At 43.1% G+C, this 24,779-nt stretch overlaps 1 protein-coding gene and 1 pseudogene across 2 annotated transcripts in view; both read left to right on the top strand.

Annotated features, from left to right (window-relative positions):
- rnf122 (ring finger protein 122) overlaps positions 1-24,779 on the top strand; it is a 30,538-nt gene that overhangs the window by 3,594 nt on the left and 2,165 nt on the right. The window contains exons 2-6 of one of the 2 annotated variants that reach the window (XM_078565515.1): positions 11,033-11,077; positions 13,834-13,990; positions 22,693-22,738; positions 24,190-24,231; positions 24,432-24,514. In XM_078565515.1, coding sequence (XP_078421641.1) covers positions 11,053-11,077; positions 13,834-13,990; positions 22,693-22,738; positions 24,190-24,231; positions 24,432-24,514 — 353 coding nt within the window. In that variant the 5' untranslated portion in view covers positions 11,033-11,052. Of the gene's footprint in view, positions 1-10,950; positions 11,078-13,833; positions 13,991-22,692; positions 22,739-24,189; positions 24,232-24,431; positions 24,515-24,779 lie in introns of those variants that run through there. The other variant, XM_078565516.1, reaches the window with a different exon arrangement.
- Positions 5,887-7,851, top strand: LOC144694745 (uveal autoantigen with coiled-coil domains and ankyrin repeats-like; annotated as a pseudogene).

Below are 24,779 nucleotides of genomic sequence, written 5' to 3' on the forward strand. Positions count from 1 at the left end.
TTTTTCACAAAGATTCCAAAATTCCAGTTCTATCAAAATAATACAGGCAAAAATGACTCGTGGCAGGCGAAGAGAGGGAAAAACATAATAAAAAATATCAGACAAACAAACTAACCTGAGGGGCAAGCACAGAACAAAATGAAGGGAGGCAAGAAGGAAGGCTTGGTCAGATCTTGTGATGGCAGACTCAAAGCAGCATTGCTAATATCTGTCAAGACACAGATTTCTGTTAGTCCCAACTGAATGAGCAAGTGGAGTAGCTGGGAAGAGAATGGTAAACTTCAAACACACAGTAAATATAAATATTAAGAAATTTTCATCCAAAGTTACAAATTTTGTTGGCCCATAGTATTTTCCTCAAGTATTGCTATGTTGGAACTTGAGGAAGTGGAAATCTGAGCTGCTCAACAATTGCATGATTTTCAGCCAACTCTAATCAGTGTCATTAAATGGTGAACTCTCAACAGAGTTGGTTAGCAGTGTTAGGTTTCCCTTGAGTGAACATGTACTGCAACTATTTAAAGATCAGGAAGCTTCAGTGGGCACCTCAGCACAGATTCTGATATTTTCTTCTCGTCACACTGACTTAATAGTGAGAGCAGAAGTGTGACCGTCAGCCCGGGCCAGAGACATGGAGTGAACTTAAAGCTCTGGCCAGTCTTTCCTGGCCATGGCATCTAACAAGCAACTAATTAATGAACTAATTCATGTTCTCATTTTGTTAGCACAGTGGAGATTAGGAGCTAATATAATAGAGGTGTCCAAGCTGCTTCCAGTAATTGAGGATATCTAGAAAAAGTCTAGAAAACATAACGTAAATGCAAGGGATTTAGGTTGGAGAGCAGAAGAACATTTTGCACAGAGGGCTTGTGAGGCTGTAGAATGCACTACGACGGTTACTCTTTGAAGCAGAGACCAAGTCAAGATTTTATTTTTATTCTTTCATGGGATGTGGGTGTCGCTGACCATACAAGCTTCCACTGTAAGTGTGGTGATCTGGGTGTGTTGTTGGCCAACATCTGTGCCTTCTTTCAGAGGTCATTCCATCATGGTAGTATAAAGAATGATAGCCCCATTCATGCTTACATAAATTGATATGCAAGGAGACAATAATGACAATTGTCATTAGTAGATGTGCCATTTCATATGGAATAGCAAGTGTTCTTGCTGGGATCAGATTTCAGTGTTATTATCTGTGCTGCATAGGAAGCTTTGGTACATGTTGTGCACCAAATGAGGCCAGTCACCCACAGTCACGTGTGACTGTCTTCTTGGAGATAGGTTGGAATAAACGGGATCTCTTTGAATTTGAGTGGTTGTCGAGATGAAACACCCAATAATAGGAGATTGGAAGTGAGTGTAATTTTCTCTTCTGGCATCCTCTGTGCTCTCATACCTGAGCCAGGTAGGTTCACAGGACTTGGGCAAATTGTTGATGTTTGACCAGCTGGAAGAGCAATTTATTTCAGCCTGGGATAGTGGAGACCAGGATTGTTCCTGCCTAATTCCGTATAACTCTGCTAGCCAACACCCTAAAACTGTTGGCATTCAGCTCAAATGTACCATTGAGTCATCAGTTAAGCTATGTGATTTTAGTGGGTTAGACTCCACTAATTCCATTGTGCAGTATCACAACCCCTTGTTTTGCCCATTTATGCCTAAATTGTCTGTGATTAGGCAAGTGAGGTGTGTCCCTCCAGGAAGCAAGTGTGCACTCCATTTTCAGGCATTTGGAAACTAACTGCATGGATTTCTTAGCAATTTGATATGGTGACTCAAGCATTGTTGTACGTTTCTATGCACCTGACATACAAGACAAACTGTAGGTATGACTGACAGATGTCACTTAGCTGGTAGCATTGGACTCAAAAAGGATTGCTGCACAAGTTGCGCTCAAGAAGCCACAAATTGCTTACCTCAAATTACTCAATGCAAAAGCTAACTGAAAAACTTCGATCAAAGTAAATTGCTAGTTATTTTCCTCCACTTCTAAAGGTACTGGTTTTTGTTGAAGTACATCTTTGGTAACTCTCACTGAAGTTTTTGTGCACAGATGCTATTTGACCATGGAAGTGCAGCATATCCTGGTCCTCCTACCTTCATCCACTGTCTGCAGCCACAGTTCCCAGGTGGGGCCCGTGGCTAATGCTTAAAAGTAAAACCCTGTCACGAAATATAATAATTTTCATCATGTTATTGGAATTTATTGTAAAATAGGAATAGTGTTATGAGACAGCCTTTCTGTAAAGCTGAGTTCTTTAAAAATCCCAGAGGGAAACTTTAAACAACTGTCATAACCTATATTTTTAAGTGGTATGTTTGAGACGCAACCTTAAATTCAAGAATCAGACCACCAGTTCTCGAGAGGTTTTATATTAAACTAAATGAAACATTTTATTAATTTACACAAGTTAAGTATATCTACATAGCTACAAATTACTTCTATCATAACTTTTAACAAATTCCCAAACTAATCTCCATTAAGGTAACAGCAACCCACAGACTTAACCGGACACCAGGCAAAGCATTTTCACATTACGAATTCAAAATGAGGTTCCTTTCACTTTGGTTCCTGTGGAGACAGTTGTAGGCTTACAGCTGCTTTCATCTTACATTGTCTGTGCCTTCATACGTGAAAACTGCCCTCTGATATCTAGCATATCTCGTTGACTGTAAGTTCTCATTGTATCACCAGCCCTTTGAACTCCACCTCGTCTAACAATAAAACCCATTTCATAGTACCAATTTTATTAGTAATATAAACATATTGCTTGGTCTCTGCTAGCTAGGTGCCAAATTTCACCCAATTCTTGAATAATCTATTCAAAAAATGCAAACGCACTCTACCTCTCTTAAATCTCAAAACTGGTACACATCAAAGCACCCAGACTAGCTGGCTTTAATCCAATTAAGACACACCCAGAGACTAAACTTCTACTTTAAAAGAAAAAATATTTTCCAATAATATTATATACATTAATAGCTACATGACGATATGTGTGTGTATGTATGTTTGTTTGTGTGTGTGACTTAATTGAATTAAAAACAGCTGGTCTGAAGGCTTTGATGTATCAGAAGAGAGGCTAGATTTCAAGTGTTAAACAGGTAAACATGGCTGAAGTTTTAGAATATGAGGTGTAAAGGAAAAAATGCATTTTTAGATAAACCAGAGTGATTTGAATTTCAAAAGAGGTGGTGAAATGTTACACTTAGCCAGTATAAGCCAAACAGTGTGTTTATTTTCCCCAAAGCTTACTGATAAAGTTGGTACTATGAAAGATTTTTATTATTAGAAAAGTAGACTTAAAAAGACATATATTGGGAAAATGGAATTTACATTAAAAAGGGAGAAACCTGTATAAAGGAGATTAGGTTATGTGTGAGAGGAAGGCATTCTAAGATCTAACAAGGTGAAAAGCCTCCAGCCTCTAAGCCTCAAGTTTCTGTCTGCACGAACTGAAGTGAAGAAAACTCACTTTGAATTTGACTGTTCAGGGTATCATGTTACTTTGCCTTGGACTTTTAAAATCTGTGTGTTTTACTGTTGCCGTAACTGGGAGTTAGATTAACTAGGGGAGATAGGAGTTATCATAGTAGTAATTTGTAAACCTATGTATGTGCTTAAAATTTTTTTTTTATTAATAAAGTTTTAATTTCGTTTTATAAGAAACCTATAAGACTCAATGGTCTTATTACTGAATTCAAGGTACTCATCTCAAAATAAATACAAATTGTAAAATAATTATTTCAAGTTTCCCTCTGGGACTTGAACAGCTCAGCATTTACCATCCACTGTGCCATAACAAACCCTGAAAGATTTGCCCTTGCTTAGTCCAAAGTCCCTGAAGCCAGTTGTAGTGCAACCTATTGCCTTCCTGGTTGGAATCAGGGAACTCAACACAGATCGCAAGTGGAGGCTGGTACTATCAAGTCTCTACGAGCCATTACCATAATCTTCAACCATCTGGGAAGCTTCATAACTCGGCTTTAATCACAGCTGTTAAGCTAAATATTAATAGATGTTTCATCACAGTGACAAGTTCCAGCATTGCCTCTGATGAAAGTGGAATTATGGAGCTTTTACAGCTGTCCTATTTACTGTACATGCTACATAAATATTGCACTCATATATATATATATATGTATATAGAACACAACCGTACCTGTATATATACACAGACGAAATGTCCCACGTAGATCTTGCATGTCTTTGCTGCATTGAGCTGTAATCGTGCCATAAACATTTGGCCATTTCTAGACACAGAGATCACAAGATAGATACGGATGTGAAACTCTTCTATGTAGAAAGTACCTGCAACTCCTTTTTAGAGCAAACTACCTTATCCTGCACAACTGAATGTCTCTCCACCTGTGATCACTCAATGTGTAAAAATCTGTGTGAAAGATGGCCCTCACAACACATGTTTCATCATATGTTTGCAGAGTAGAGCACCACGTACAATTGTAGAGTATGTGTATACTTGATGTAGCACAGTGTCTGGATAGAATGTGTAATACTGTGTAAAGGCACAGGTTCAACACTGTACTGACAGGATACAGAACTAATTCAATCAAGCGAGCTCGAGGAGCAACCATTCATTGAAATAAAAACAAAGTGGTGGAAATACGCAGAAAATATGGCAGAATCTCGGGAGAAAAGTAGATTTGATATTCAGGTCTGTGATCTTTCATTGGGACCCAATACATGGAAAAAGAAGTAGGTTGTAATGAATGGCATAAAGTTAAAATGCTCAGAGAGCAGGTGCAGACACGTTGAGCCGAATGGCCTCCTTCTACACCATAGAAATTCTGTGACTCTGTAGTAGAAGGGTCTGGCATATGTGGGCTAATATGGGACTGAGTATTATACCACCTACACAGTGATGTAAGACAGCACATAACCAAGACTCTACAACTTGGTGGCAGCTTGAGGAAAAACCCAAAACTTTGCAGAACATGCAGAGAAAAACTAAAATTCTGGAAGACTTAGAAAAGGTTCAGCAAAGCAGTCGTACCTGAAAAGATACTCCAGAAGCACAGGCGCAGAGTAAAAATCATCAAGAAAATGCTCCAAAGAAAGGCTGGGAAGCTGAAGGCAGTGATTTAAAATTCCTTACTGCAGCAGAAGACTCCAGTGCACCTCCTTTGGAAGTCCAGCTTCAAATCCCAGAGCACAGAGTCAGCAGACCAAGCAAGGATTTAAAATTACAGCTTGCAGCAAGTCCTGAGAAGTGTTTAAAAATGTTAGAGTCAGAAGTGCAGTTTGAAAAAGCCATCGCTAAAAACTCAATCCCCAAGTCAGCATCTGAACACGTTGTGTCCGAGCTCGCCCTGAAAAGATTTATAAATAACAAATTGAACACTCTGGGAGAATTGCAACTTTTTAAACTCGCTAAAAGCAAGGAAAAGCCAGGATTCTACGAATTTGTGACTTATACATAAATGCTGAGCAAGAGAACCTGGCAGGCAGCCTTTCTAGCCAGCCATTGTTGAAAATGTTTTCAAGCTGAAAGCATTTGCCATTGTTGCGGAGCCTGCCAAAACTGGCAAACCAAGGAAATCCCTTTGTCTCCAAGTGACCATGACGCCATCTTGAAATTCAGAAAGCCATAGCAATGGGTCCACAGCTGTCATCATAACACATAGTGGCCGAGCTCAACTGAATGGAAAAAAAATTTCTCTGATTTAGAAATCCACTAGATGGCCTTGGCTTATTGTTTTAAAGATTCCCTGCAGAGAATGAAAAGCTTAAAAAGACAGCCCCATCGGCACAACGGGAGCCCACCAAAACCTGAGCAGTGTGGCAAGAAGAAAAAAATGTTCCTCTGGAGCCATCTTGGAAGAAAAGAAAATTAAAGATATACTCAACTGTTAAGAAATATAGCCATGGATAGTAAATTAAAACTACCAGACCCAAAATTGGGCATTTTGGAAAAGAGAACTTGTATATTACGGGAGTACGTCAGGTTTAAGTCAGAAATCAGAAAAGTACAAGATAATACATTTTATACTCATTTGATGCATTTGCAAAAGATGCAAGGCATTGATGAATCCTCAACCAGCTTTGATGAGTATTTTAATCTTCAAGTTGTGGAGCACTCAGAGCTTAAAAATAGTAATAGAAAACCCCCAGTAAAGCTACGAAAGAGAAAAAGACATTACCTGAGTAAGCTACACAAGGGTGCTAGAGAGGCCAAGAACTTTCTGTAAATCCCAAAAATAGATCTTTTTTGGAAGCTGACCTGCAACAGCAGGTGGCAGTATGGAGCAAGCAGCTGACTGTGAATGAAGGAAAGCTATCTGATCAAGTATAAAATACATAACAAATGCTGCAAAAGGAAAATGAAATAAGGTTGGAAAACATTCGCAACAAAACTGAATTGGAAGATTTGAAACACAAAATTCAAACTCAGTATATACCTTTGAAAATGGATGATAAACTACAGTTTTGAATAAACCAAACTGTTTGAGATCTAAAGAAACAAATTTCTGAGATTTCACAAAGGTGTCAGGAGGAAATAACAACTCTGAATTTTATTGTTGGTAAATCAAAGTGGGTTTGGGAAAACTCAACCGGAAATGCAGCCAGGGACGGCAGCAGGCAGAAAATGCATACCGAGAAGTTGCGGCCTTGAAAGACTCTTCGAGGAATCAAGACATGTCCCTGGGATAAAATTAGTATTTTTTAAAATTTGAATACGATTTCAGAAAAAGCTGCATTGTAACTTTCAGTAGTAACAAAGCAATGCTCTGAAGCGCAGAGTGATAGGGCAAGGCTGAACATGAAAATAAACTGTTGAAAGAACAGCTAACTGTCCTTCAAGATTAAATTCAAAAACAGTACGTAATGCTTCAGCAGCATGAAGGAATAAAGACTAGATTGAACAGCAGAATGGAGGAACAGCAGAACAAGTTCAATTAAACTCTGTTAAATTACAAGAAAGCTCAAGACAAAGTAATTGTGCTTCACAAAGGAAAGGAAAACCTGATAAAGGACCTTCACATGTTACAATGATTGTTCAGATCAAAGTTTGTTCTCTGGAAAATTATGAAGTGAAGCAAAATTAATTTAATGTCACTCTGAAGGAACTGACGAACCAGTTGGCAGAGAAGACTCAGGAGTATTCTATACTCCAGGAGGAAGCCAAGTGGGACTAGAAAGATACCACCGAGCTGAAGAAACCTGCTCTGACATTTAGACATTCAGACAAAAACTCAGAAAAACATTACATTCCCAAAGAGATATATGAAGAAATGGAAATCAAGAACCTAGACTGGCAAGAGAAAGTAGAACTTCTCACAAAAGAGCGTGAGGAGTACCAGAAACAATTGACATAAGTGCATTTACAGAAAGTGAGCTTGAAAGATAGCGCAGAGGAATTATGCTCTACTAAAGAAAAACTGATCAGTGTAGAGAACCAACTTTCACATACGAGTTTGCAAAGGAAAAGTGAAAACTTATGAGAACACTGGAATGTTGCTCACGGCAAGTAGAAATCCTTAAATGATGAATTTGTAGAAGCAAATTCAACTAAGATAGATCTTCATTTAAAACTTGATGAACCTAAAGCGCCAGAAGTCTCCAGTAAGCATCATGCAAAATGCCTGGAACAGGAGAAGGAGTTGCTCAATCAGCAGAAAAGTTGCTTGAAAGCAGAATTAACAATGAAAACTGATGAATTTCTTGAACTTTGGCCCAATCTGAACAACGTGAAGGCTGAGATACACAGTATGGAAGAGCAAATCCAGACTTTGAAAGCAGATAAGAGAAATTCTACAAAACAGATTGATCTAACGAGTGAATTGAAAGAGTCTGAGGAGCAGACAGTGACGACAGAAGACAGATTCTGAACAGAACTAAATGTCCAGGTGAAGTTGTCAAGTGTATATGAGTTCCGCAGATAACTATAAAACAAAGGCAACTCAGCTGACCAGAGTAGTTGCTGAGCTGAATGAAAAGATTCATAAGCTCGAAAATCAACTGGAAAAAAAGGAAGTACTCAAAAATTTGGATAAAATTGTGAAGCAAGTGGGTATGAGGGTTCCATTTTTGATACATAAGCTTCCCCATACATTGTGACAACCCACATGATGACAGAAGAAGTGAAAAAAGCGACAAGGCAACAAGCACAATGTTCGTCCACCCAGCAAGAAATCAGCTAAGGTAGCAATCATCGACCAGCGCAACAGCCAAACCAAACAAGTGCGGTTGAACATGAAGGAATAGAAGAAAAGGATGAAAACCTATGCAGATGCAAGAACAACCTGCAAACCTACAGGAAGAGCCAGCAGCGACAGAGCCTACCACTCCAACAGTAGTGTGAACGAGATATGGAAGGGTTATAAGGCCTTCAGACCACCTGAACCTTTAAATGCAAGAGATGTAAGGGGGGAGGCGGGGCAGTGATAATATAGCAATGACATTGTGAATGTATGATAGGAATAATAATGTAAGGCATAAGGTAAACTATAATCATTTAAAATACATTGGATAAAGACTTGGGGGAGGTGTAGTATAAGTGTTTGGCACATATAGGGTTAATGTGAGACTGAATACAGTACTACCCACACAGTGATATAAGAGAACACATAACCTGTACCCATGGTCAGTTGATTATTGGACAAAGGTGTGAGGACCAGCAAGCATGGAGCCAACTCCTAGCTTGTACCCTTTACTGTACATTTGTTTATATATTTCTCAGAGTCAATGAAGACTTAGGTAACCTACATATGACTACAAAGACTTATTCAGATCTACTGCACTGTTGCCAAAACCCCACAACAACGAAGGTGAACAAAGTGGAAGAGACAAACAGAAATCTGGTCAGAGAAAAGTGCAGAACTTCCTCAAAGTGTGCATTCCTGGAAGGGAAGTGGCATTGAATTAAAAAACTATTATTGAAAACAAAATACTGCTGGAACTCAGAAATTAAAACAGAAAATGTTGGAAACACTCGGCAAGTCTGACAACAGCTGTGGTGAGAGAAACAGAGTTAATGTTTCAGGTCTGTGATGTACAATCAGAACTCCCTAAACCGTTCCTGAAATTCTGTTCCAGCCTTCAAAGGTTGAAGAGTTTAGCTGATTTGTAAAGCAATTTAAAATTCAGGATTGTCAGTTATTCCTGGATGCTGTATTATATAATTGGGCTGGTTGCCCGAATGTATGCCTCTGGCTTTGAGCCTCCCGACTATCAAGAGGTAACCGCCAGAAAATCACAGACTTCCCCCTCTTGATTTCCCGGTCAGAGTGGATAGAAATGCATAGGAAGCCTAAAGTTTGCTGCTGTATGCCTACAGTTAGTACTGCTCCTTTTTGAAAACCTACATTCAGAAAATTAGGTTTAATGTGTGAGATACACAGGATTGCTTATCCTATTCTCCCCTCCGCCTGTTCCTGCAGCACCCTGCTTTTTACCAGTTTTCCCATTCACAGTCTCACCCTTGCCATTTTAGCTTTTCACAATGTCTTTCCCAGCTGCACGTCTTCCTAGCGCCTGGCATAAGCATTATCGGCATTCCTTTTTTTCAAGAATATACTTCATTCATCAAATGTCTAAAAGAACATTACAAAACATTTCAAAATGGTCATTACACAAATTGCAATGATATTCAAATTTTCTACATTGATCATGTTGCATTCTGAGGTGCTTCAATACAATTGTGAAATATGTAATATTTACTGTATACATTCTATGTGAGTCATGCAGCTCAAGGCATTCTACACAGTTACCAGCCCCTTGATGCACTCTGGCTGAAAGTCCTCAGACAGTGACCTTTCCTCATTGGCCTCTGCAATGGCTGCCTCAAACTTTAGTGCGTCTCTCAGCATGTAGTCCTTGGCCTTGGAATGTGCCAGTCTGCAAGACCTGGTCATGGACAACTCTTTGCACTGGAAAACCAACAAGTTTCGGGTAGACCAAAGAGCGTTGATGATCCTCCAGCTGCAGCTGATGTTTGTCTTGGCGTGTGTCCCTGGGAACATCATCTGCATTACACTCAGGCCATGACTCTCCCAGCCTCCTATTCTAACAGGCGCCATGACTTAATACAGAAAACTAGTCCACTCTCCCAGTTAGCTTAGTCTTTGTGACTGACTGCCCTCTGGAATCACAGTGCATGTGATTGGGACAGTCCCAAAGTGGAACCAAAATGCTCCACTGGACTGTATGTCCTGGAAACATCTGGATACCTGTTCCCTTGCCTGTATACTCAGAGCTACACATCTGGACAAACACATCCCGAGATGATGGACTGCAGCAGTTCAAGAAGGCAGCTCATCACCCACCAACTTCTCAAGGGCAACGAGGGATGGGCAATAAATGCTGGCCTAACCAGCCAAGCCCACATCCTGCGAATGATTTTTTTTTAAAAAAAAGGATTGGGAAGCGTTGGGGCAATCACAAGTTATGTACAAATGAATGAGTTGCAGGCAGTCTACTCCAGTCAAAAACAAGCAGAATGGAGCTTAGTTTCTCCTTGTCTTGAAGATACATCGGTGCAACAAACTCGCCAAAAGGAGCATCCCCACACGCACAATCAATCACAAGAGGAGTGTGCTCTCGCACTGAGACGGGTGGGAACTGGCTGACTGTTCATCTGTCAATCCTGCCTGCCTGCTGATGTCTCCCTCTCTCTCTCTCTGTTGACGCGTCTGACTATTTGAAGCCAGGCGTTGTTCTGAGTGTTCGGCTGTCAGCCGGAGGCGTGGAGCGAGCACAAGGCACACGCACTTGGCCTCGACTGGAAAAGGAAGAGGAAGAAGATCAGCTCCTTTAACGTTTTAAGTTGCACTCGGGCTGGAGAGACAAGGGGGAAGTGTGCAGGAGCTGTCTCCAGCCAGCAGGCCTTTCACTGTGTTTAGCAGAGGATTTCCCTGGGGCTTACCCCTGTCAGTTTTCACAGTGTAACGCAGACTTGGCGCTGTTTTGAGGGAGGGAGGGGGGGGGTGGGGGCACAGACACAGCCAGTCTCCGCCGCCAGCCTTTCAGCTTCCCCCACCTCCCCCCTCCAACCCCCAATTCTGTGTTGAGATCAGTACCTGGGACCATTGATGCACCCTTTCCAGTGGTGTAACGGTAAGGAGGCTGTCTTTTTGTGTCAAATTGTGTCCTAGCTGAAACCGAGGGTCTGTGCATCTTGTTCAGTGGTCTGATGGTGAATGGGGGAGAGCGCCGGAGCTGCCGAGAACAATGAGAAGGACGGATTCCCCCTTCTCGCACGGCAGCAGCGGTCAGCCGGCCGTCGCCAGCCCAGGCTTTTGTGTGCGGCGTAAGCGCTGGACTACAGGAGACAGCCATTCATCCGCCGCTCAACCAGGAATGCAGGGGAGCCCGCTTCGGGATGGGGAGATTATTGAGGCTCAAAGAATGGAGCTACACGGGGGCTGGGGGGAGGGGGGGGGGTGTTGGTAAGAGGAACGAACCCCTCGGGTTCCGAGTCAGAAAAGTATCGGGGTTCAGTTTCTGAGGAATGCAGCTCGATTACCATCAGGGTCAGAGGGGTCCAGGGAATGAAGAATGGAGATCACAGGGGTTCAGGAGGCAGAATGTTGTTTACAAAAATGCCTGCCAGGCAAAATAGAGATTCATAGGCCCTTGTGCATAGAGAGATTGTTTTTGTAAGATCATATACTCAGTGTACGAGCATGGATATACACTCTTTTTGGTATCGATTTAATGTGTGTTTAAGTGTAATATGTATATTCAATATAGCAAGTAAAATGCTATTTGAATATGGCCACTGAGTCATGCCTGCAGCATCCCAGGTGTTGAATAAGAGTGAGACCCAGTACCAGAGCAGGACCTGATTATCTCTCAAGGTAATGTACAGTAACCTGCATATAATCCTCAGTATAGAAATAGGCTATTCAGCCCAACTGGTCTATGCCAGTGTTTATACTCCATATAGGCCGCCTCCCACTCTTTCCCATCTTGCACCCATATTCCTCAATTTCCTTCTCCCTCACGTATGCATCAAGCCTCGCCTTGAATGCTTGAAGCGCTCCATGCGGCACTGAGTTCCACATTCTCACCACTCTGTGTAAAGCACGAGTCAAGAAATTCCTCCTGAAATCTTTATTTGGCCTGTTTGACTCTTATAATTACCTCCCCTTGTTCACCCAAAAGTGGAAACGGATTCTCCCCATCACCCCAAGAAAGAAAAACCATAATCATTTTGCAGAACTCTATCCAAAGACAGGAGCCCAAGCCTGGCCAATCTTTCCTGATAGTTGCATCCTCTCAATTCTGGTAACATCCTTGCAACTCTTTGCCATGCTTTCTCCAATGTTTCAATATTGTATTTGTAGCATGAAGGCCAGAACAGCACAGCAGGTTGGGTACAGTCTAACCAAGGGTTTATGACAAGTTAACATACCTCTGCTGTTTTTGTATTCTGTTCCTCCAGAAATGAACACCTATGCTTTGTTTGCATTCTTCTTGGTCTTACCAACGTGATTCTCTGATTTACGTATGTCTTCCTGGATCTCTTTGTTCCTGCATCCTATTTTGTTTCTTGTCTTCCAAGAAATAGATGGCTTCCTTATTCCTCCTACCAAAATGAACCACCTCATGTTTTGCTGTATTGAATATAAATTTCCATTTATCTGCCCACTCCGCAAGCCTGTTTATGTCTTCCTGTATTTTGGTGCGCCCCTCCAAATTTTTAATTACAAGCACCACTCTTTTAGTTCATTCTTAGGATGAGGGCATTGCTGGCAAGGGCAGCATGTGTTGCCCTTTCCGAATTGCCCTTGAAAAAGTGGTGGTGTACCATCCCATCAAATACAACTGGGTGGATTGCTGTGCCGTTTGAGAGGTCAGTCCAGAGCCAAAAACATTTCAGAGACAGGTCAGACCAAGTAAGGATGGCAAATTTCCTTCCCTGAAGGACATTAGAGAACCAAATATATCTTTACAACAATCTGCTAGTTTGATAGTTATCATTACTGATAGCATTTTTATGCTAATTTATTTAATTAATTGAATTTAAATTCCCCAGTTGCCGTGGAAAGATTTGAACCTCTGTCTCCAAACTTTAGTCCAGGCCTCTGGATTCCTCTGGATTACTGGTCCAGTAACTGTGCTGCCATATCATATTTGATATTTACAACAATCATAATGGAGGCTAAATTTCAGTGCAGATTAGGAATGATGTGTTGCAGTGTATATCAGGCTTACTGAGAGATATTCACATGCTTCAGACCTAGATGGTGAACTGTCCCTGACTCCTTGTGGTGGAACCATAGCTACTTCTCAGAAACAGAATGTTCCAGTGATCTGAGGTGGTTATCAGTTTCCTCCCTTCTGCATTCGGAATCACAGACTATTAAAACCAAAATTCCAAGTCATCACTTCTTAATTTACCTATTCTTATTTGCTACTCTTTTCAGCTTTATTCATGTCCTGCACCATGGGTCTTTGCCCTCCATTTGGGTTTTTTTTTAAAGTAACATTATCTGTTAGGCTGACTGGTCTCTGCCAGAGTGGGAGCCAGTTGGACACAATTGCCCTTAGTGGCCTTTGCCTAAGGAAGTAAAAATCAGCCAGATCTCCTACTTCTGAATCCCCTCGATGGAAATTGAGCATGTGTGGATGTGACTGGAATTCCTCCCGTGGTGAAACAGCCAGTTGACACACATGCACAAATAAAGGGATAGACAGTGAGTGACAGTCCCTTCAGGAGAACTGGGAGAAAATTTGCAAGGGAGAATAATATAGGTGCACAGTCTCCTAACATCACGAAGAAGGTGGGGGAAGGGAAATTAAAGTTTTGACCCTAAGATATCATGTGAACCATTAATGTCTCACTCCTGTTTCTCTCACTTTCCCAGGATGTTTCTGTGGTTTGGGGTTGATTTACTCGAATAAATCGTGCACAATGCCTCCAATAACCTTCCAGGATCTTCCGTTGAACATCTACATGGTGATATTCGGCACTGGAATCTTTGTCTTTGTGCTGAGTCTGATATTCTGCTGTTATTTTATCAGGTAACTCTCACCCCCCTGTCTGCAGTGTTTATCCAGTCTTTCTGTACTTATCAAGGTGTGGTATGTTTATGCAGGGGTACAGTGGTGTCAGCATTAAGCTTCGCTGAAGCTACATTCGCCAAAATGTACCTTGACTCAGAAGAATATCTTGACTGCACTGGTGGTACTTTTCCACTGCCCACGCCAGCCGTCCTGAGATTGCTGAATTAGGAACAGTCTTGGTTGGTTTTGTACCCAAATCCCAGAGGTGAAAGGCCAGTGTCCGCCTCTTGAACTGCTGCCAAGCTATGATTTGTATTGCTTCCTCTGCAGGTCTTTCCTGTGCTTACCCTGTGCAAGCGTGTGGTGTGGTTGGTCATTATCTTTACTGGTTTCGATACACAGTGCCCTGCTTCTGAAAGTTGTGCTGTAACCCCCATGAGGATAGATAACAATGCAACTCCCTTGAGGTACAAAGTATTTATATTCTGAAGGCAGGCAAAGCAGAAATGCTCAGCAATTAGATGGGCAGGAAACAACCATTGTGTTCACAAGAAAAGGCTGTTCGGACAGCTGCTATTAACTCTCTGAGCACTGTATGGAACCTGCAGGACACTGTAAGCAACTTGGGGTAGGAGGGTGTCACTTCTCCACCGTTTCATGTTTCTCTTGTAAATTTGTTCAGTGATCTGAACGTTCACATTGCCTTCAATGTCATAGAACTGGGACTCCCGTAGGTAGCTGTCAACAGACTGAAGAGTGCCTTTCTTTCCATTACACAGAGGACATCAACAAATTGTACTTGAGTACAGCCTTTAAGGTAATAAAATATTCCAAGGCTTTACAGAAACAAAATTTGACACCAAGCCTTGTGACAAGTTGACCAAGATGCATAAAACAAATTGTGTGGCTTTCTGGCTTTTATAAATAGAGATGTAGATGCAAAAAGCAAAGAGGTAATTTTTTAAAAATTCATTCATGGGATATGGGTGTCGCTGGCTAGGCCAGCATTTGTTGCCCATTTCTAATGGCCCTTAAGAAGATGGTGGTGAACTGCCCTCTTGAACCACTGCAATCCATGTGGTGTAGGTACTCCCACAGTTCTGTTAGGGAGGGAGGCCCAGGATTTTGATCTGGTGACAGTGAAGGAGCAATGATATATTTCCAAGTCAGGATAATGTGTGGCTTGGTGGGGAACTGGCTGGTGGTGGTGATCCCATGCATCTGCTACCCTAGTCCTTCCAGATGGCAGCAGTCATGGATTTAGAAGGTGCTGTCTTGGTGAGTTCCTGCTTTGCATCTTGTGGATGGTACACACTGCTGCCACTGTGCATCAATGATGGAAGGAGTGAATGTTTGTCGATGTGGTGCCAATCATTCGGGCTACTTTGTCCTGGATGGTGTCAAACTTCTTGAGTGCTGCTGGAGCTGCACTCATCCAGGAAAGTTGAGAATATTCCATCACACTCCTGACTTGTGTCTTGTAGAGGGTAGACAGGCTCTGGGGAGTCAAGGGCTGAGTTACTCGCCGCAGGATTTCCAGCCTTTGATCTGCTCTTGGGACCACGATATTTGAATAGCTGGTCCAGTTCAGTTACTGGTCAATGGTAGCCCCCCAGGATGTTGATAGTGGGGGATTCAGTGATGGTAATTGCCACTGAATGTCAAGGGGCGATGGTTAGATTCTCTCTTGTTGAAGATGGTCATTGCCTGGCACATGTGTGGCGCGAATATTATTTGCCACTTGTCACCCCAAGCCTGAATATTGTCCAGGTCTTGCTGCATTTGGACATGGACTGCTTCAGTATCTGAGGAGTCACGAATGGTGCTGAATATTGTGCAATCATCAGCGAACATCCCCACTTCTGACCTTATGATAGATGGAAGATCATTGATGAAGCAGCTGAAGATGGTTGGGCCAAGGACACTACCCTGAGGAACTCCTGCAGTGATGTCCTGGAACTGAGACGATTGACCTCCAACAGCCACAACCATCTTCCTTTGTGCTAGGTATGACTCCAGTCAGTGGAGAGTTTTCCCCCTGATTCCCATTGACTGCAATTTTGCTAGATGCTATACTCGGTCAAATGCTGTCTTGATATCTAGGGCAGTCACTCACACTTCACCTCTGGAGTTTGTTTTGTCTGAGTTTGAACCAAGGCTGTAATGAGGTCAGGAGCTGAGTGGCCCTGGCAGAGCCTAAACTGGGCGTCAATGAGCAGGTTGTTGCTAAGCAAGTGCTGCTTGAAAACACTGTTGATGACCCCTTCCATTACTGAAGGGGTCGAGAGTAGACCAATGGGACGGTAATTTGCTGGGTTGGATTTGTCCTGCTTTTTGCGTACAGGATGTCCCTGGGCAATTTTCCACATTGATGGGTAGATGTCAGTGTTGTAGCTGCGCTGGAACAGCTTGGCTAGGGGCACGGCAAGTTTTGGAACACAAGTCTTCAGTACTATTGCCAGAATATCGTCAGGGCCCATAGCCTTTGCAGTATCCAGTGCCTTCAGTCATTTTTTGATATCACGTGGAGCGAATCGAGTTGGTTGAAGACTGGCATCTGTGATGCTGGGGATCTCCAGAGGAGGCTGAGATGGACCACCCACTTGAAACTTCTGGCTGAATGCTTCAGCCTTACGATGGCTCCCCCATCATTGAGGATGGGGATATTTGTGGGGCCTCCTCCTCCAGTGAGTTGTTTAATTGTCGTCCTCCATTCACTGGCAGACAGGTTGGTGAGGATGAGGTCAAGTATGTTTTTCCCTCTTGTTGATTTTCTCACCACCTGCCGCCGACCCAGTCTAGCAGCTATGTCATTTAGGACTCAGCCAGCTCGGTGAGTAGTGGTGCTACTAGTGATGGACATTGAAATTCCACACCCAGAGTACATTCTGTGCCTTTGCCACCCTCAGTGCTTCCTCCAAGTGGTGTTCAACATGGAGAAGTACTGTTTCATCAGCTGAGGAGGGAGCGGTAGGTGGCAATCAGCAGGAGGTTTCTTTTCCTATATTTAACCTGATGCTATGACATGTCAATATAAATTATAAGCTTTCAGCCCCACGGCTCAGAGGTAGCAGTCTCACCTCTAGGTGAAAGCTTATGCTTTCCAGAAACATGCTTTAGAAAGGCGACCACAAAATCTTGGCTGATATTTTCGTGTGGTACTGAGAGACTGCTGCAGGGTCAGAAGTGCCGGCTTCTGGACAAGATGTTAAACTGACGCCCCATCTGCCCTCTTGGATAGATGTGAACGTTCCCATGGCACTATCTCAAAGAACAGCAGTGGTCTTCATCCCAGTGTCCTGGTCAATATGTATACCCCAACAGACATCACTAAGGCTATTTATCTGGTCATTTATCTCATTGTCATTTTGGGAGCTTGCTGTCTGCAATTTGGCTGCCACGTTTTCTACATTACAACAGATAGTACACTAAGTTGGCTGTATAACACATGAAAGGCAATATATATTCTTTAAGCCACAATTAGAATTTTAGATTGGAGGGGCAGGTAGTAGCATTGTCCTTGAAAAATTAATGGAGAGAAAATCACACACTGCAGTGCACAATGTCTTAATATGGACACTTTGTTTTTAGGAAAGATGTCACAAAGATGTTGAGTGAGTCCCAAAGTCATTCCTTAATATGTGACACCAGGGATGGGATAATTTTAAGTATGAGGGGAGATTACAAAATCTGTAATTCAGAGAAGCTCTGATCAAGGTGCTCAATATTATGAGGGGTCTTAACCGGTCAGTTAATTGGTAACTCGAGGACGTAGATTTGCCCATTACGAGAAGGAAAAATGGAAAAGTTAAGAGAACTGTTTTTTAACACAGAAGATTGTTAGAGCATGGAATTTCCAACCAGAAAATGTGGTGGAAGCACAATCCATAATGGCTTTGAAAAGAAATTGGATAAATATTCGTCAAGGAGAAATTGAGAAGGGTTTGGGGATGGAGTAGGGAAATGGAGCAGAGTGGAGAGTTGTTTCAGAGAGTCAGATATGATGAGCTGAATGATCTCCTGTGGTGTAAAACTCCATCAATCACTGCACAGTCAACAACAAATTGCATTTATGTAGTGCCTTTAATAGAGCAAAACCTTCCAAGGCACTTCCCATAAGGAGTTATTAGGACAGATAACCAAAAGCTTGGTCAAAGAGGTAGGTTTTAAGGGGGGCGCTCAAAGGAGGAGAGAGCAGCAGTAGGACAGAGAGCTTTCAGAAGAGAATTCCAGCCCTTAGAACCTAGACAGCTGAAGGCACAGCTGCCAATGGTAGGGTGATTAAAATTGGGGGTGCACAAGAGGCCGATATTTGAAGAGCACAGAGATCTCAAAGGCAGCTAGGGCAGCAAGAGGCTACGGAGTTCGAGAGATTTTAACTCAATGTCTTTAACATCCTCTTTGAGTGATGAATCCAAAACTGGACTTGGTTTTGGTAGCAATATCAAGCAGCTTATATCTTGTACCTTATGAAATAAAAAAGGAATAGGCTCAGGTCCAGCACTGAAAAAAAGCACTCTGATTGTTCCAAGACAGGCACTGGATCAGTCTGTGATCAGCAGCAATTGATAGAATCTTACCAATTACTGTTCTGAAGGTTGCTGTTCTGCACAGTGTTGCTAATCCTGGTACAGCAGAATGCCATCACTACCTGGCCCTTGCAAGTAAACAGTTGCCTCTGAATCTGATTCTTTTCTTGGATTATTGTGCTTCCTGTGTCTAGCCTGGGAATTTGATGTACGGGCCTGTCAAGGTGCCGGAAACTTAGAACACATCCTGCAAATTAAAGTCAACTTCCTGAGATGAACAATCGGGCTAAAGGCAGCAAGCTGCTATCAAATTTTGAGGGCTATTTTGAGCTCTCTTGGCAGAAGGTACGGCTTGCTACTGTTGGGAATGGATTTAACCTCACACTTAACTCTCTTCACATAGCCACAGCATTTAAAAGCTGGGTTTGTATAACATCACGTTCACACCTGAAAACATTGAACCAGGATAAGATCTCTCCATGTGTTTGCGGATACTTAGATTTTCCACTTAGTTGAAGTTCCCTGGTTGGAACGCTGTTCATGCCCTCAGAATGAAGGCGGGCTGATTCTGCTGCATATTCCAGAGTTAGCTTAATTTTAATTGTCCCTGTGATCTCCTCAGTAGTACCATTGCTGGTTGGGTGTGGGAACTTGCTTGTTGCTGCTGGATTTCAAGGCCTGCAGCAGCTTAATGGGCCAGCATAACAACAGTTCTTAAGTTAAACTGTTCCTCAAAGAATGACAGTGAAGTTTGCAAGAGGACAGAGACCACTCACTGCCTGGTTCAGACAAAGCACTCCAAGTGCTTCTCCAGAATGTCAACAATGACACATTTACAGGGCTATGTGGAAAGAGCAGGGGAGTGGAACTAATTGGTAGTTTCCTTGAGAGAGCTGACACAGGCATGATGGACCAAATGGCCTCCTTCCGTGTAGTATGATTCTATGGAGGCTGCACTATTTGGAATTTTTAAATTTGTTCCTAGGATGTGAGCTTCGCTGATATGGCCAGTATTTGTTGCCCATCCCTAATTGCCCTTGAGCAGGTGGTAAATCATCACCTTGAACCTGCACTGTCTTTGGAGAGGGGATTCCAGGATTTTGACCCAGCGACAGAGAAGGAACAGCAATATATTTCCAAGTGAGGATGGTATGTGACTTGGAGGGGAACTTTCAGATCGTGGTGTTCCCATGCATCTGCTGCCCTTGTTCATCTAGGTGATAGAGGTCGTTAGTATGGAAGGTGTTGTTGAAGGAGCCTTGGTGAGTTGCTGCAGTGCATCTTGTGGATGTTACACACAGTTGTCACTGTGCGTCAGTGGTGGATGGAGTAAATGTTTAAGGTGTTGGCTGGGGTCACGATCAAGCGAGCTGCTTTGTCCTGGATGGTGTCAAGCTTCTTGAGTGTTGCTGGAGCTGCACTCATCCAGGCAAGTAGAAAGTATTCCATCACATTCCTGACTTGTGCCTTGTAGATGGTGGACAGGCTTTGGGGAGTCAGGAGGTGAGTTACTCACCATAGAATTCTCAGTCTCTGACCTGCTGTTGTGGTCACAGTGTTTATATGGCTGGACCAGTTAAGTTCCTGGTCAATGGTAACCCTAGAATATTGATAGTGGGGGTTTCAGCAATGGTAATGCCATTGAATGTCAAGGTGATGGTTAGTTTCTGTCTTGTTGGAATTGGTCATTGCCTGGCACTTAAGTGGCATGAATGTCACCTCTTATCAGTCCAAAGCTGCATGTTGTCCAGTTGCTGCTGCACGCAGGGACAAACTGCTTCAGTATCTTCGGAGTTGCGAGGGTAGAACGTTGTGCAATCATCAGCGAACATCCCCACTTCTGACTTTGTTGGAGAAAAGGTCATTGATGAAGTAGCTGAAGATGGTTGGGCCGAGGACACTGTCCTGCGGAATCCTTGCAACTATGTCCTGGGGCTAAGATGAATGGCATCCAACAACCACAACCATCATCCTTTGTGCTAGGCATGACTCCAACCAGTGGAGAGTTTTCCCCCGATTCCTATTGAGTTCAGTTTTGCTCGGGTTGGTGAATATAGACCCCGAAGGCAGCAGCAGTGAGCTGGAAAGTACGTGCAAGTACAACCACAAGTTCAATGATCCTACTGGGGAGATAAGGGGAATCAGCAGCACATTGCAGGATTGCACTGCACTTAGCATGACAGCTACTTATAAAGATCTCCCTGGTTTAGTGTTCCAATGAGTGAATTGCTTACTACAAGGATGACTAATGTAATGTTTTGATGAATGCTCAGCCCCATTTTCAATGCACTCAATGGCATTTCTCCCCAGAATCAGAAAAGCATCCTCCTCATAGTCATGAACAGGTCTCAAGTTTAGAGGCCCAGTACCAACTCTGTGTACCCTTCTCTCAAAGACCAGCAACTTCCACCTCTGTAACATTGCCGACCTCAGTTCTTCTGCTGCTGAAATCCTAATCCATACTCTTGTTACCTCCAGACTCAACCATTACATCTTCCAATTCCCAACCCTCTGTCTACTTCAGCTCAACCAAAATAATGCTACCCATACCCAATCCTGCACTAAGTTCTAATCACTGATTAGCCCTATGTCCACTGACTGACATTGGTTCCTGGTACCTGAAAACCTCAGATTTTAAATTCTTATCTTCTTGGCCAAATCCTATCACGGTCTTCCCCCTCCACATCTCTATAACCTTTTCCTGCCTTTCACCCATCCCCACACTCGCAATTTTTGTGACCTGAGCCTCTTGTCCATCATCTCCTCCGTCCATCCCTACCATTAGTGACTGTGGCTTCAGCCATCCAAGGGCTCACTTTGGAAGTTCCTCTCTCAACCTCCCTGCCTCTTCATCTCCCTCCTCCTTTGAGACCCTTCCTAAATCTCAGCAATTTGAACATGCTTTTGGTCATCCCTCATAACATCTCGTTCTTCATCTCCAGGTTTATTTATTTTCTGGTTACTCTTCTGTGAACAGCATTGGTTATTTTTCTAAATTAGAGGTCTGGCAAATTTGAGTTGTTTTTGTTATTGCCAATCCCTCCTGGCTGTTGCGAGCAGTGTTCTCCTTTAACAAGAATACAAAATGTGAAAATTACCTTGGGTACCATGAGGTGCCGTAAATTAGTAGGCAGGTTATAATACTGGGATAATAAATGAATTCAACAAGAAATTCGATTCCTTAGGAGGCTTTTAATAGGGTATTTGCTTGTGAGTGAAGGCACTGTGCTGCCTTCTGAGCATTGATTGAAGCACATCAGTTTGAGAGAGGTCATTGTGAGCAGCAAACCCATTTAGTACAGTACGTTCTTTGGTGTGACTGACTGCTGAGATTCCTTGCCCTGCTAAAGGGCTGCTCTAAGTGCCAATGTACAGGATAACCAGTTTAGCATTGAATTTGCTGGCCCCCTGATCTGCTTTCTTTGGGCCCTCCATCCCTCCACCCCAAACAGTACATTCTGCGTGTCCTCTACCTCCCACAGCTCTTCCACATTGGAATCAGCAAGCCCGGTGACCCTGTCCTCTGCAAACCATTCTGTCCTGCCACCAAACAAAGTTCAGTGCTGTGGCTTTGTTTAAGCTGCTGTGTGTTTTTAAGCTGTTGGTTCCCACTCCACCAAAATGGACAAGTCCCAGTCAGAGGTGTGGAGGATGCAGGATTCTGGGTTTCAGATTTTTCACGTGGTTTCAGTACTTTTGCTGCTTTTCTCAAACTCCATAAACACTTCCTTATATTGCTGAGTTTTCATATGCAGCTCATTAGCACAAAAATGTCACGGTACAAATTGCATTAAACTGGAGAACTGAGTAATGGAATTTGTTGTGGAGCAGATGCAAATACGTGAATGCATAAATATTTATGTTCATCACAAATAGACATAGAATTTAGCCACATGTGTGTGTCAGTCCATGGCCGTAACTCTTGTTACATGATCTGTATAAAGATACAATGGCAGTGGGTGTTGGGGCCCCCCCAGAATTTGGACCTAATTCTCAAGGCCGCAGCAGTTTAGATTCCAGCCAATGTTCAGATGTGATCGCTCCACCACCATGCTCAGTGCTGGGAGTGTCCAGTTGCTGACTGGCCTTTTGGAGCAGTGAAGTAATGTTGACTGCCAAGTTTGCCATGCTGTTGAAAAAAAAGTATGGTTTTCATTTCCTGTGACTAACCATCTGCCTGTTTCCTTTCAGTAAACTGCGACACCAAGCACAGAATGAGAGATATGGATACAAAGAGGTAAAAAAAAAAGAACTAACTCAAAACTAGCTTTAGGCAGGCTTCAAACCTTAACCAACTTCACTGGTTAGATTAAAGCTCCACTGCCCCTGAGCCACACGTCCAGCTCAGACTTTGCAACCACAAGGAGGGTTTCCCTCCATACTATCCAGCATGCAGAATCAAGGAAAAGAAAGAGGGAGGAAGCCGAAAATTACACCCCTTTTTTTTTAACCAGCAGCAACCACTGTCACGTGGCGGGGGTCTGGAGCTCAGGACTCCTCTGTTCGGCAGCACTGCTGATGATAGTGAAGGACAGAAAGGAAGAGCGGGTAGGGAGACTGTGTCAATGAGAGCCTTGCAGCGTCAGCAGCGAAGCCTGCATTTTCTCCATTTTAAAATCAGTTTATATGCTCTCTGGCCCTCTTCCAAATTACTTCCGTTCCCCAGGGCTTGTAGCCCTTTTGTTGGCCACCCAGTTGTCAGCCAGTCCCTCCAAGCTGCTGCAGCAGCCGAGTATTTCCCTCCCCCGCCCCCCCACCACTGCGAAAGTGGATCTAGCTCGCACCACGCCACTTCATTGACCTGAACTCAGCCAGGCTGATCTACCCTAAAAGCTAGGAACTGGAGTAGGCAATATGATCCCTCGAGCCTGCTCTGCCACTTGGTGAAATCGTGGCTGATCTTCTACCTCAACTCCACTTTCCTGCCCAATTACCTTTGTTCCTTACTGTCCAAAAATTTATCAGTTACTCAGTCTTGAGTATACTCAATGACTGAGCATCGACAACCCTCTGTGGTAGAAAATTCCCAAGTTTCACAATCCTCCGACTGAAGAAATTTCTCCTCCATCTAGGTCTTAAATGGCCAACCCCTCATCCTGAGACTCTGCTTCCTCGTTCCTTACCCTCTAGCCAGGAGAAACATCTACCCTGTCAAGCCCTCCAAATATTTTTTTTAGTGTTTCAATGAAATCGTCTCTCATTTTTTTCGGAACTCCAGCGAATAAAGGCCCATTTACTCACTCCGTCCTCATAGGACAACTGCCCCGCCCCCCTGCCCCAGCCCCGCACAATTTCTCTGGATCAATCTAGTGAACCTTCATTGCACCATCTCTCAGGCAAGTTGATCTTTTCTTCGGTAAGGGGACTAAAACTATACTCCAATAATGAATTCAGAACAGGAGGAAGTCCCTCTCTGATTCTTCTCTGGCAGTATTGATGCCCTTGAGGAAACCCCTCTGTACCCATGGAAAGTTTTGGAAACAGTAGCTGCACAGAGGGGGCCAGAAAGAAGATCATCTCCCAGAAAAGGCATCTGTAGCCCAACGGGGATGCCTGGCTATGAGCCCTCCTCATTTCTGAGGCTGTGTGGATTTCTGATGTCTGTTCTCTGCAGCACGTGCGGAGCTGTAGGCTGGTATCTGGGTTGTCATTCTCACTGTGAATGTGCTTCTTTCACTGTCTCCTCAGGTTATAACAAGGGGAGATGCTAAAAAGCTGAACTTACATGGGGTAAGTCACGATTTTACTGCTTTTTTTATTGGAGAGTTGCATGATCTGTCACAGTTTGCTGCATTAAAATGAAGTAAGATGTTTATCTTGAAGAATTCTGTCAAGTTTGGATGACCGAAGGGCACCCTTTTGAAAGTGGCTATTTCAATCCAATACATACAAAATGAAATGAAAAACCTCCATTTTTGTTTATTCCACAGCAGACATGTGCTGTTTGCTTAGAGGATTTCAAGATTAAAGAGGAGCTGGGACTGTTACCATGTCAACACGCCTTTCACAGGAAGTGAGTAACCTTTGAGTCAAACAGTTGTTGTGTTTTGCTCCAGTGCAACATTGTGCTGAGCTTTATGCCCCACACAGGCCACAGTAACTGCACAGAGCTGGAAACCAGCTGGAACAGCAATTCATTGCAGTCAAGAAAGAGCAATGACGTGGAAAATTTGCAGCAAATTCCTCTGACACACCACCTACAGAAGCAATTAATCTGACTAAAGTCTGATCAATGCAGTAAATTTCAGACCAGGGTCAATGTTTGTACTGACAACTGA

This window comes from Cetorhinus maximus, chromosome 20, assembly GCF_964194155.1.
Source record: "Cetorhinus maximus chromosome 20, sCetMax3.hap1.1, whole genome shotgun sequence".
Taxonomy (NCBI): domain Eukaryota; kingdom Metazoa; phylum Chordata; class Chondrichthyes; order Lamniformes; family Cetorhinidae; genus Cetorhinus; species Cetorhinus maximus.